A 14,902-nucleotide genomic window follows, 5' to 3' on the forward strand; every position below is an offset into this window, starting at 1 on the left:
TGCTGCAGCCAGCATCAAGGAGACACACACAGGATCAAATATCGGGGGATGTCTTATTCACGGGTGAGTGTCTTATTTTAATTATTTTTTCAAAAATCGGGGGTGGCTTATTTAATGGGGATGTCTTAAAATCGGGGAAACACGGTAGTGGCTAATAGAGCTCACCAAGACTGGAGAAGATCAGCCTTCATGGGAGAAGTTGGGTGATCCAGGACACCTGGACTTATTTCTTAATTTGGTATTAGTTGGCAAATGTTTGTAATCCTGGACCGGACCCATTCCAGGTTTGCTTGATCAACCAACCTCTTCCATGATAATCTATCATCTCTAGTCATCTCTATTATCTCTAGTCTTGGAGAGTTTTAAAAAATCAGGACCATTGCATACAAAAGGCAGGATGAGTCAGTAATGAAAAAAAAACAAAAAAAAAACACAGGATATACCACACAACTTTGGTTCCTCCTTATGAAGCCACCTAAATTTAGCAAATTACGCTTTTAAAGATTAAAGTACAAAACAAAAACTAAAATAAAAAAATGAAGATAAAACGTCCTGTCCTACTCTTAAAGTAACCTTAAGACTAAAGAATTACAAAAGTGTTGGTGCTAACCAGCCATCTGATTAATCTCATGCACTGACGCCCACCTACGGTGACTAAATCTATTTTTTAAAAGCAAAACAGAATATATACATCTCACAGCCTCCCTATTGCTGCCATTATGTACAAAGTTTGAAATTCTTGCTGCATCGGCATTTAACTTAGGAGTTTCAAAAAGAGAGACAAAGACAAAAATAGAATAAGAACGTTCTCATGAAGGCGATTGCTGCTATTCTCACAGACATTGTCTACATTCACAACCATCTTGTCAAAGGTCCACACTTGGTGTTCCGGTTTACACAACTGTTTGGTGGCACAGCCGCGTGATACTGTGGTGCCGAGTACCGCCCCTGAGGAATAGAAAAAAATTTAGTGTTGGATATATATGGATTCCAGATGGCTTTTTAGGTGAAATCTGGTCACAAAAGCTTTCAATCTAAATATATTTTTCAATAGTTGAAAAAGATTTATATCTTTAGATCATCATTGAGCTGTACATAACCTATGCAGAGGGCAGAGCTGTGGGAGGAGCTTGGCAAACCCACCCCCTCTTATAGGCTGCTCTTAGAAATCTACAGGAAGGGGCGGAGACAAGACTGGTCACCCTGCACTAGGAGAAGGATCACTTAAAGTTGATCTACCAAGAGATGATGGAAGATGCTGTTCAAAACAATGCTAATTGTCTGGATGTAAAGCTGATCAGTAGTTGCAGTCTCACACAGGAAACAAGCAATCAGATCACCGAACACCTGGGCGTAAAAGCTTTTCTGGGTAAGTGAATATAGTTAAGGTGGCAACAGGTTCTCCTTAGGTATCTGATTATTCCATGCCGTTATTCCGTAATGGGGGTGAATGAAGTGAATTTCGTTGCAGCACCTACCTGTAGTGTTAGTGAATTGGGTTATACATATGGTCTCACTTCCAGTACAGTCCATGATTGTTTCCTTTTTGCATGTCATGGCATTGGGTTCGAAGCAAGCTGGGCACTTTTTACCGTTCTTTTTACTCGACAATTTAGGAACTGGGAAGGAAGAACAAATATCACAACGATTTACTACAGAACCCATAATTCTTTTCATCTTCTTCTCCATTTCTCTTCCATTAATCTATGTATACATGTTAAAGAGAAACTAAACTGCAAAATGCCTAAAAAAAACAAATCCACTTATCTTCAATCCCGCAGCGCAGTCCGATACATCCGGAGGTGTCTTGCATCGGGTCCCGTGTCGTCCCGGCATCTGTCCCCGAGCTAGCGCTCTGGGCCCTGCCATCTTCTCTTCTTCTTCCGGGTTCTTCCTATGTCGCCTGACCCAGTGATGTGATGTAGGTTAAAAAAAAACTGCGTAGGCGTGAGATCCGCAAATTTTTCTCTTTGCACGAGAAGGCTCTCTCCGCACATGTCCGAGATGCTTGGGCATGCACAGAAGGAGCCTCCCGGGATGCGTGACGTAGGGGAGGCTTTGCGCTGCTGCACCCTTTTTTTTAAAAAAAAGAGGGTGTTGCACTTAAAAAAAAACAACAGAATTTTTACTTAACATAAAAGAGTTGTCTACCCCTTTATGTAAAGTGAAATTTCTGAGTTTAGGTACGCTGTAGGTGATTCTCACCCAAGACAAATGGTTGTCCTCTGAAGTCTTTCATCAAGCCACACAGCAGATTGATGAACAATTGATCGAGAATGACCACTGTGCATGCCTACCGAGGAGAGCTCAGCAAGGTGTCATCCCCTCTCCATAGAACAGAATGGTGCGGTGTGTACTGCACTAAATTGTTCCAGGGTGCCAGCCGCCAGGAGCTGCGTGGCGTACCTCCATCCAAGGCAGGTCTGAACCAAACATTGGCACCACATTAGCCTTACACCAGTCCATTAGTAGCATGCCAAGGATTTAAAAGTCTACAAAAATGTAATAAGTAATTAAATACCTAATTAACATAGTAAAGCTTTTATGAGATTGTAGCAATTGTTTTCATCTGCTCCAATTTCTCCTATTACTGGAACTTACGAATGGGCTCGGGAGGGGTGCAGTCGTCTTCATCGCAGCAGGTGAGGCTGGTCCTGAATGTGCTGTGTGGCATACTGATACTTCCAGTCTTAGAACAAAGCTTCATTGGTGCACATTGTCTGATGTATATCCTGGTAGGTGTCATTTCACCTTAAAATAAGAAAAAAAATGAACATATTTTTACTGTAATCCAAATATTACATTTTCCTGATGTTCTCACATTTCTTGGAATGTCAGCCTCTATTGTTGGCTATGTAGCTGCAAGTAATCAGAAGTGTTGCAAATTCTGCAAATAAGCAATGCAATAACATACAGTGTCCACTAGGGGGTGTAGGATACTATTATGGGGAAGCTGGAAGACATTTTTATTCTTCAAATAAGTTACTCATACTTAAAAATTAGAGCCAAACCTTTACTATCTGATCTCTCAAGTTCCTTTTTAATATGTCATCCTAATGTCAGCTTTGGATATTTTGTTAAAACTTAAAATTGGGTAAATGTTCCCAGATTTTTTTCTTAAAACCTGATTGCTGAAAATATATTTTCACTGTTTATTACTGGCATCTGGTCACAATTTTTAAATAGGATCAGAACATTCAGGAAACATTAGGACTTCAGGAAGCTTTAAAAGAATTTCACTACAGGTAGTCCCCGGGTTCCAAACGAGATAGGGACTGTAGGTTTGTTCTTTAGTTGACTTGTATGTAAGTCGGAACAGGGACATTATTTTAATAAATGCAGTCAGGGCAGATGTTTGTCTCAACATATTATTAGGCAGTGTGGTGTCAGTTACTGTCTAAAATCCTCACTGTGAGAAAATCACAAAAAAAGCAAAAATACAAAGCAAAAAAAAAAAAAAAAACTTTATGGAGCTTAGACATGCATTAAGTTCTGGAGCAAGCTGTGCTTTTATGTGCAAAAAGAAACAACTGGAGAGTTTGTCTTGGTCATTAAAGAGTTACAAGATGCTGCAGAAGAGCTCAGTCTCAGCTGTGTTTAGCAAAATTTCTTCTGCAAGTCATGCAAACCCTCCCCCCATCAAGCCCCCATCCTGCACACAAACGAGCAGGGAAGCCCTGTTCGTATCTAAGAGTCGTCTGTATGTCGGATGTCCTTAACTCAGGGACTGCCTGTCACAGAAGCTTACTGTTTATAAACGGGGCCATATTATGGATGATTAGGACATTACTATTTATAAATAGGCCTCAGTGTTTATATATGGGGCCACGGTGGTTAGAAATGTTGCCTAACTGTTTAGCAATCATTTTGAACAGAGCTGGTTCATTTATAAATTGGACACCTATAAATAGGGTCTATTTATTGTCTATCTATTATCTATATCTGATTATCTAACCTATATTTGTCCCATATATATCATAATTACAAATATTTTTACATATTAGTGTTTTTTCACTATGAAGCTTCAAGTACCAAAGCTCCATCCAGGAATCGGCAAAGCAATGACAGACATCTACCACTAGGGGGAGCTCGGTAGCAAGAAAACTCAGAGCAAAGTAATCCATGATAAGATTAAAGAGGGTTTGGAAGAAATGGTTTTATAAAAATCCATATTATTCACATGTAGCATATATAACGACAACATATTACTAAATATGTGATTTCCTTCTATCTATCTATCTATCTATCTATCTATCTATCTATCTATCTGTCTGTCTATCTATCTATCTATCTATCCATCCACCCTATACTGCAATGGCAATTACTCTAATTCATTCTGATTGCACTAGAATTCTGCACCTAAAGGAAATATTTAAATTTGTTGGTGAACAGTTGAAAGAAGATCAACTTGATGTTAATAATTATAAATTATATAAACCACTGACTCCCTCTAGTGGTTAATACAAGGAATGGTAAAAATTTATAAGTCATCTGATCCCAGCCAGCCAATGGAAATACTTGAGAGGCAACCCATCAGGGGCAACCTAATTGGACTGTTGTATGAGCCGGGGGGGGGTTGGTGGTCTCCATTTTAGGACCGACAGCAGCATCTCTCTGGACATTATCATTGCTGCTCTTCATACTCACAGAGAGATAATTTTATTTATTTTCTACTTTTGTTGGACATACCCACAGTAGTCATCACCCGGGTAAGTAGGCAGGAGTAGTTTCCAGAAGGACAGGTCACTGAAGACCCATTGCAGATTTTGTTGTCTTTGCTGGAACATTCTATACAACTCAGGGTGTAACCTGCAGATATAGAAAAGATGTGTCAGTATGATTAAATATCATTATAATGAAAGTGAAGCCACCAATGGACTCTTCATCTCCTTCATATACGTATTCTCCAAATATACTGGATGATCCTGCCAGAAATCCTGTGAGCTGGTTACTTCCAGCCTAAAAGAAAGAGCAGCCATGTGCTGCAAAACTTTTTATGGAATGATTCGGTTTTAAAGGGGAACTCTAATGATTGCATATGTTTCCCAGCTTACACATGCCAAGATCTTCCTCATTTGTGGTCTTATAAGGGGAATTGTAGCTCCAAGAGAAATCATCCTATGTCCAGAATCATCAGATCTCTATGTGGAGGAGAAAAAAGAGGGAGATGGAAGGGTGGAAGAAAGGAAGGAACAAAGGGAGGAAGGAAGGAAGAAAGGGAGGAAGAAGGATGGAAGAAGGAAGGAAGAAGGATGGAAGAAGGAAGGAAGAAGGAAGGAAGGAAGGAAGGAAGGAAGGATGAAGCCCACTCCTGAAAAGTAATAAAGATAGAGGAAAGAAAAGAACAGGAGAATAGAGAATGAAAAGGAAAAAGGAAGGAAGGATTGGAGGGAGGGAGGGAGGGAGGGAGGGAGGAAATCCATAACTGAAGAAGTGAAGCGAAGGTTAGAAAAGAAGATAGAACAAAAGATATAAATATAGAAAGGAAAAAATAGGAAAAAAATGAGGGAAATTGATGGGTGAAATTACCAGGGAAGCAAGATAGAAGGAAGAAAGGAATGAAGAGTAAAGGCGTGTACACACTTCCAATTATAGTCGTTGGAAAGGATCTTTCACGATCCATTCCAAGGATTATGTATTGCACGATGCATTAATGAGCTCTGTACATACAGAACCATTCTGCTCTATGGAGAGGGGAGGGGGGAGCGACGGAGTGGCACCCTGCTGTGCGCTCCCCACCTTCCGTTGCATTACAATCGTTCGTCGATCATCGTCCATGGATCCACCAGGACGGTCGTTTGGACGATGACGACACTCAACGTACACACACCAGATTCTCGTCCGATATCAGCCCGATATCATTGGATGTGTGTACGTAGCTTAACAGAAGGAAGGAAGAAGTTTATGGCTGAAAAAATAAGGGGGGATAGATAGATAGATAGAGGGATAGATAGATAGATAGATAGATAGATAGATAGATAGATAGAGGGATAGATAGATAGATAGAGGGATAGAGATAGATAGATAGATAGATGGATAGATAGATAGATGGATAGATAGATAGATAGATAGATAGATAGATAGATAGATAGATAGATAGGATCGGAGAGGAGGATAGAAGTTCATGGCTGAATAATGGAAGACAAGATAGAAGGAAGTACACAAAGAAGAGGACAGGAAGTTTATGGCTGAAAAAGAAGGATGTGAAAGAAAGAAAAAGAAAAGGAGAAGGTTAGCAAGAAAGGAAGATGCTTAGATAGATAGGGGAGGAAGAATAAATGGGATGGTTAGGAAGGAAGTAATATATATTCGGTCGGGGACATTGGCCCTCTGTTGTAGTCTGGCAGGTGCTCCCTCCATGTCTCCGCACACAATCAGACATTTGCTGTGTTTGTATAGAGGGATCCCGGGAATTCGAGCTGCTGGATTTCCATATATTCATCCTCTATGTACACTGATATGACACAATAGTGTGCCAGGTGTTTAATAAAGCACACCTGTTATTCTGCATCAATACCTGGAGGAGATAATGGTGACATGACCAGTCCAGCAATGGAGGTTTTAGATAACTAGAAGGTTTGTGTAGCGGCGAGCGCCTCTAGATTTGTTATTATGGATGCCTGTGGAATAATTGGGCGTTGTTTTCACAAAGTAAGCACGCATAATGTTATCTTTTCATAAATTGAGGAGACCTGACTTTTCTCTTCTGCAGTTAAATACCAGTTACAGGTCTTGCTCCTCCCCCTGTCTGTGATTGGGCAGTGAAGGTAAATGCACACTGATGATGAGATCTTTAAGAACAATCATCTTCTGAGCTCCTCTGTGCCTGGCCATGCTGCTGAACCCTTCATTTATCGATTATGTGTGCATGGTAATTCTAGCCAAGTCCTTTGTTTACAGAAAGATTCCAATTTAATATCATTGATCCATAAACCAATCCAATAATTCTCACATAAAGCAAGTTAATAATCTGTCATCAGTGAATTAACATTTTAATCCAGCAGCTTCACCTTTCATCGGCCAGCTGCTTTGCTGAATAAACCCATTGTTTACAGAGCTCAATAGCTGAAGCTCAGATTACACACACAGCAGAGTGACCCCTTTCTTATTTACCTATAATGGAAATAGGCTTTGGGTATATAGGTGACCTCAGTGTTGTGATAACATCAGGGCATAACAACCTCTGGCCTAGAAGAGGATAATATTTGAAAATGTATCAATTATTTGCATTTTTTTTTCTATTAGTTGTAAATATCTCAGACTGATAAAATGTGACATTTTGTATCATTTAATAGCTGCAGCCTGGGATGTGAGTGTTGGCTGGGATCTCGGTTGGCATGACGCGGAATCCTGGAATTGGGGCCACCCAGGACACAGCGTTACTGTAATGAGATCGAGTGAGAATTCATATCTGGGGAGGGCATGACCTGCTGGGCCGATGGGAGGGGGGTGGCAGATTCCAAAACCAGGCACAAAAGTTCAGACTGAGATACAGTACAGTAAATCATTTCTGGAGGGCAGGTAGGGGGCATCTAGGGGGGCAAATATATAATTGTAACATATATAGGTGTTAAAGTGGACCTGTCATCAGCTATATATGCCAAGTAAAAAAATAATTGTAGGAAAGAAGATATAGAGAGTCCTTCTTTCCATTTCCAGCCCCTGTACACCATCATAATACAATTCAATGACACTCTGGATATAGAACACTACACCCCCAATCACTGGACTCTATCCTTATACAATTATATTACACTCTATGCCAGCTTTTCTCAACCTTTTTACTCCAGAGGAGCCATTGAGATAAATTTCTTTATACAATGAACTCATTATTGGTCCTTAAAAAGAATGGCCCCATATGATGAAGGTATTCAGGATAGCCTTTACCTTGGTAGTCATAATGCCACCCTTCTAGACAACTAAAATATTACTGGTGTCATCCTACTGGTTTTGCCAAATGGTGATGAACCTGAAACTATTTACAGACACCATCAGATGGGAGGCCAATCAGTCAAAGCTCAAGGAACCCTTACAACTACTGGGGGAACCAGAGGGTTCGACTGAATCTTGGCTGGGAATGGTTACTCTGTACATAGGACACTATACCTCCAGAATGGTCGACCACTGGACTCCATCATATTAGAATTCTGTTACACTCAATGCCAGCCTTTCACAACCCTTTTACCCCAGAGGAACCTTTAAGATAAATTTCAGGTCTTAGGGAACCCTTTTATAATTAATTCATTGAGAGTCATTGAGAAGAATGTTCCAATACGGTGGTGAAATGATGGCTATTACCGTATTAGTCTAGACCTTCTAAATGGCAGCTAAATGATTACTGATATCATCCCATTGGCTCAGCCAAATGGTGGTAAACCTAAAACTACTCACAGGTACCATCGGATGGGGGGGGGGGGGGGGGCAATCAGTCATAGCTCAAGGACCCCTTAACAAATATTGGAAGCACCTTGGAGTTCCAACTCTGGGAATGGCTGCTCTATACATGGAACACTACACCTCCAACATGACCGACCGACTGGACACTATCATAATACAAATCTATAACACTCTATACCAGCCTTTCCTGATTTACCCCAGAGAGAGATACATTTCAGGTCTTGGGAATCCCTTTATACAATTAATTCATTTAGGGTCATTGACAAGAATGCCCCATTGCAGTGGTAAGCAGAAATAATGGCTTTTACCTTCATAGTCAAGATACTTCTAGACAGCTAGAAAATTATTGGTGTCATCCTACTGGTTCTTTTAGATAGTGGCAGATTCATACTCTGAATGGTCTAAGGTTATTAGTGGTGTACCCCAGGGTTCAGTGTTGGGACCTTTACTGTTTAACATATTTATAAATGATATAGAGTTTGGGATTTCTGTGTTTGCAGATGACACCAAACTATGTAATGGAATAAAGTCCATACAGGATGTCTACAATCTACAAGCAGACCTGGATGTTTTGTTTGATTGGGCAACCAAGTGGCAAATGGCATTTAATATAGATAAATGTAAAGTTATGCACTTGGGGGCTAACAACATGCATGCTTCATACTGTCTAGGGGGAATACATTTGAGGGAGTCAGAAATGGAAAAGGATCTGGGGGTTCTGGTAGATCATAGACTTAATACCAGCATGCAATGCCAAGCTGCAATATACAAAGCTAGTAAAGTACTTTCTTGTATGAAAAGAGGAATAGACTGCAGAGATGGAGACATAATCCTGTACAAAGCATTGATCAGGCCACATCTGGAATATGCAGTCCAGTTTTGGTCACCAGTTCAGAAAAAGGACATTGTGGAATTGGAGAGAATCTATCTGAACTGAATCTATTCTTCCTTGAGAAAAGACGTATAAGGGGGATATGATCACCCTGTATAAATATATAAATGGTCCATATAGAGAACTCTCTTCCCCATTATTCACTTTGAGATCATTACAAAGCACAAGGGGGCGCTCTTTGCGTCTGGAGGAAAAGAAGTTTAAGCTCCGGATAAGGAAGGGATTCTTCACTGTAAGGTCTGTGAAAATGTGGAATAGGCTCCCTCAGGAAGTAGTTTCAGCAACTACTATAGATTGCTTTAAGAAAAAGATGGATGATATCTAGAAGCACAGAATATAACTGGGGATTAAGGCTTTAAAGTAAAAATAACAGAGACTGCTGATCCAGGGAACATCCGATTGCCTCATGGAATCAGGAAGGAATTGTACCAGGTTTTTTTTTTGCCTTCCTCTGGACTATCTTTGTCAATAAGATTTAAAATCTGGGATATGTTTATCTCCTTAGTGGTTGAACTTGATGGACTTATGTCTTTTTTCAACCTAACCTACTATGTAACTATGTGGTGAACCCAAACTACTTACAGACACCATCAGATAGGAGGAAAATCAGCCAAACCTCGAGGAAACCCTAACAACTTCTGGAGGAACCTTGCTTGGGAATGACTGCTCTATACATGGAACACTAAACCCCCAGCATGGCCGACGACTGGACAACATCATAATACATTTTTTACCAGCCTTTCTCAACCCTTTTACTCCAGAGGAACCATTAGGATGAATTTTAGGTCTCAGGGAACACTTAAAACAATTAATTATATGAGCATGGTTGAGAAGAATGCCTCCATTACAGTGGAGACATTATGGATTTACCAGGTTAGACTAGACAGGTAAAAGATTACTGGCGTTACACTACTGGCTCGGTCAGATGGTGGTGAACCCAAAACTACTTACTAGCACCATCAGATGGGAGACCAATCAGATACAGCACAATAAACCAACTACTGGAGCACATTAGAGTTCCGTAGAACCCTGGTTGGGAATGGCTGCTTTATACATGGAACACTACACCTCCAACATGACCGACTACTGGACTCCAGCATAATACAATAGAACACTGCACCCCAACATGGCTAACCACTGGACCCCTTCATAATACAATTTTATGAGACTCGATACATAGAACACTACACCCTCCAACATGGCCAATCGCTGCACATGTTTATAATACAGAGCAGACACCCGAGGTCCACATTATCTGGGACATTCGGCATCCATCCTTTGTTTATTACAGATCCGGTTTCAGCAATCTATTGGAGTTGTGTTATAGTGGAAAACACGCAAGCTTAACCTTTCAGCTACAAGACTAAATTCCATTTACTCATAATAGAATTTGGCTGGGTGTGGTATCTCGCTCGCCTCTAGCATCGGATCTGAATTGGCCTTCTACCAACACTTCATTGGCATTGCAGCCTGTGGACTCGGCTGTCCTCCCCGTGAACTGTTGTCATACCGAGTACAGAATTGTAGCAAGCCCAAAAAAATGAGCCTGTGCTATGTAGTAACCTGTGTGGTATCAGCGTGTGTTGTGCCCCGTACAAATGACAGCTGACATTTGATTGGTCAATGAGTCCCCCCCGTCCGCTGTGCTTTTTGATGTTTTTGTGGTTCGGTGCCCTGGTCTTTTCTTGGGGCCGTGTCATTGCTGGCATTGACAATCTGTAATTCAGGGTGGCAATGGATTCCTTTAAGTGGAACGCTCAGTTTCAGCTGTCATGTGTGCTTTGACGCAAACAAAAATACAGTGCAATCAGCACACATGGTTTATGGGATTAAAGAGTACCTGTCATGAATGGGCTATCAGCATTCTTTAACTATAATAGAACAGCGTTTTTAAACATTTTAAACATCGGGGGACCCTTGAAATATTTTTCAGGTGTTCAGGGAACCTCTTTTAAAATGACTATATCCACAGCTCACTGTACATTAGTGTGGTGGTTAATGGGAAGAATTCCTCTTACATTCCTGGCCATTGGGAAGAATGTCACTCTTACAGATAGCCAAAAAAGTGCTCATGAATCAAGCAACCCCTTGCAAACCCTACAGGAACCCCGGTTGAAGAACATTTCCATAGAAGATCCTCGCACTTCTCCACCATGATTCATCAAGCCTCCCAATCCAGCCCATCCACCCATCATCATCTCCCATGCATGATCTCCAGCCTTGTACCCCAACCCCACTCCACGCCATCTATCTATATCTTGCATGGGCTTTTGTGTCAAGTTGTCAACATGGAGAAGACTTCCTGTGACCAACAGATAGGGCAAAGCAGCCTCTGTGCCCCTCTTTCATAATGCTACCTTGGGTGGGACATGGGGGCATTAAAAAAAAAGGGGGCTACAAAATAACTAATTGGAAACTATAGGATAGGATGTCCTGGAACCAAAAGCCCAATTCTTTCCTAAACCATTTTAGTATTGGATGGAGAAGGAAGGAGACGTCGTCCTTCAGGATGTGTTTGCTCTCTGATCCTTGCTGGGAAGATTTTTGTTCCCATTGACTCAGGACAGGAAGTGTAAGATGTTGCCCGGGCCCTGAATCAGGCTTAATGTGGTATGGGAGTGTGCCAAGTACCCCCTACATTGGGTTGCAAGATGCACCAACAGTGGCAAGGGGGTAATAATTTGCTGCGTGGGTAATATCTGTATATGCTATATATGGTAACTTCAAGGTACTTATTTCACAAAGTTCACAGAAGGACCGTGCCATGTTTGTTTAGCCATCATCCAGGGTCGCCCCCCACATGACACCATCATGTAAATGCCGGGGTCTATGTCTGTTTAAAAATGTTTGACAAATGTTTGAAGCAGATCTTCCCATCTTCTGTAGCCTCTCACCTTCTGACTTCATACAAAGTTACAATGTTGCAGTTTGGGGGGGAGGAGATGGAGGAATTGCTTCCTCCTGCCTGCAGCAGACTGATGATGTCATCTCAACCTAGCCAACGTCACTAAATATATCTCAAGGATTGATTTTTAAAATTCAGTGGAACTTTTCTGATTTTTTTCATGCAAACCTAAAATAATAACAGTTCTGCTTTAATGACACCAAAGGGGTATCAGCCCAATATTATATCTACTCATGAATGACTCACAGCAAGAGTTCCCTGAAAACCCAAACGTTTTTTCAAAGGTTCCCTCATGTTAAAAAGGTTGAGAAACACTGGAGGCTCGATTTCTAATTCAGGAAATCCGAAATTCCTTTAAACATTCCCTGCTGAGAATCCATGTAACCTGTAATGTAACAAGATAGATAGATAGATAGATAGATAGATAGATAGATAGATGGATAGATAGATGGATAGATAGATAGATAGATAGATAGATAGATAGATAGATGATAGATAGATAGATAGATAGATAGATAGATAGATAGATAGATAGATAGAGGGATAGATAGATAGATGGATAGATAGATAGATAGATAGATAGAGGGATAGATAGATAGATGGATAGATAGATAGATAGATAGATAGAGGGATAGATAGAAAAGATGGAAAACAAATATATTTTCTGCTTACTATTGTTCCAATCTTTCTCTAATAATTATTTTTGTAGCTGATTAATGAAGGTAAAGAAAAGAAAACACTTTAATTGCACATAAACCTTTTCATGATTTATTATTGTGTTCTAATTTTCATTAATAACCAACACTGGTAGTTGTACATAAACCTGGTCATAATTATTGTGATCTATTATTATTTTATCATCTCATTTTGTGATAGACAATTTTGTAACTGTTTAAAAAATAAAAAACAAAACAACCCCCCCCCCCCCCCCCTCTGCCTGTATTTACTCTTTATTTTGATATAGCTAAATAACAAAAAACAACAACAAAAAAAAGAAAATAGAATAATAGACTACTAATAATATACTAAATAATAAATAATAATTGAAAACACTTGTGTAACTGGGACACAGACTCAGTTCAGAGAGACGACTTACCTGTGGCAGGGAGGGTGGTCAGAATAGTGGCTATCAGAAGGTAGGTGGCCATGGTGGTGCTGTACTCCTACGGGAGCTGTGCTTGGTGCTCTGGCTGTACTATGATATAAGTTGTCGCTGTGTGTTGCACCGCTAGATAGTTTCAGGGGGAGGGGGGGGGGAGGTTATGGGAGATGACATGTTCCATTTAAAGCTTTCCTGTGTCATCAGATGGTTTGTGCCGGCAGAGCAGAGAAGTGGTAGGGAGAGATTTGATTAATATCCAGCAACAACATGAATATCATGAACAGAACCTGGAGGCCGATTGAGGCTGTCATACCTGAAATAAAGGAATTTGTCATTTTTTTGGCTATAGGTCACAATGATTGGATGTGTCCTGGACAACTAACACCAAACACAACATTTTTTTTGGAATATTTGTAATTTTTTTAAATTCTATTTTTATTTCAGTGCTGCCTGCGGCATTTTCGCAAAAATTTTCGAACTTCTGATGGTTCCGTGAAATTTCGGCCAACCGATTTCTCGAAACCATCCGAAGATCGAGGACATTATAACAGGGGATTCACAGGATGACCTGGGTATCCTCCTGTTTGTGATCCCTGGGGCACTAGAGGTTAATTAACCTCTAGTGCCGCGGATGGCACACTGTTCTCAACGAATGCGACCACGAGAAGATCATTGCGACCATTCATTGAGAAGATCCCCAGCACTGGAGGTTAATTAACCTCTAGTGCCCGGGGATCTCTGTGGAACTGCAGATGAACTCTCAAAGGAGTTTCTCCTTTGAGAGTTCATCTGCAGTTTAGTTCCCTTGGTCACCGGGCTGATAATTAATTAAACTGTAAGTAATTAACCTCTAGTGTCCCGGGATTCTTAGAGCTGCATTTATTCTTGCAGCCCTGGGAATTCTGTTTGTGATCCCCGGCACTAGAGGTTGAATAGGGACAAGTCCCCCCATTCAAAACCTCTAGTGCTCCCTGATTGGCTGAGGAAAGCCAGGAATGGCACACTGAGCTGATAAATGAATGTAGCTGGCGCTGCATGCATTGATCAGCACAGCTCGCAATCTTTTGTTTTTGATCTGCGAATTTACACCTGCTATTCTCGCTCACAATTTCAATAAGTGAGAATGGCTGAATTCGCCGCGAGATCAAGTTTTAAAAACTTGCTCGCTCATCCCCACTGTTCACCTGCAACAATTTTTAATAATTTCCCATCTACAAGAAGTAGCTCTATTGGAGATTGCATAGCTAGGAAGTAGGGGCTCCAAATCATCCCAGCTCCTTGCCACTCTGTTATTTGGGCCCCTGCAGCAAGAGGGCCCTAGGCATTTGTTCAGATTGCCCTACCCTGAAACCAGATGGGTTGTGACAATAGCAAAGCTTTAAAGTATCGGCGCCGCCACTTACAATCTCCACCAAATGCTCCTGTAACAACATAGAAGGGTGACAACATAGAAGGGCAATTTGGGGGTCAAGGTAGAGTGTGTTGTCACTCTTAGACAGGAAGTACTTTCATGTCAACAAGACTGAAATAATTAAAAAATGTAATATAATCATTTATACAATTAAAAAGATACAGGTGCGCGTCATATATTTGAATTGGCATACCA

General features: G+C 40.8%; 1 protein-coding gene across 1 annotated transcript; it reads right to left on the reverse strand.

Moving 5' to 3' along the window:
• Positions 1-6: 6 nt before the first annotated feature.
• Positions 7-13,413, reverse strand: LOC140340594 (phospholipase A2 inhibitor and Ly6/PLAUR domain-containing protein-like). Its single transcript, XM_072425900.1, has 5 exons — positions 13,291-13,413; positions 4,690-4,809; positions 2,602-2,751; positions 1,479-1,619; positions 7-948 (listed from the first exon to the last, which is right to left on the reverse strand). Exons 1-5 carry the CDS (start codon positions 13,340-13,342, stop codon positions 755-757), a joined length of 657 nt encoding a protein of 218 aa, XP_072282001.1. The 5' UTR covers positions 13,343-13,413; the 3' UTR covers positions 7-754.
• Between the last annotated feature and the right edge of the window lie 1,489 nt (positions 13,414-14,902).

This window comes from Pyxicephalus adspersus, chromosome 11, assembly GCF_032062135.1.
Source record: "Pyxicephalus adspersus chromosome 11, UCB_Pads_2.0, whole genome shotgun sequence".
Classification (NCBI taxonomy): domain Eukaryota; kingdom Metazoa; phylum Chordata; class Amphibia; order Anura; family Pyxicephalidae; genus Pyxicephalus; species Pyxicephalus adspersus.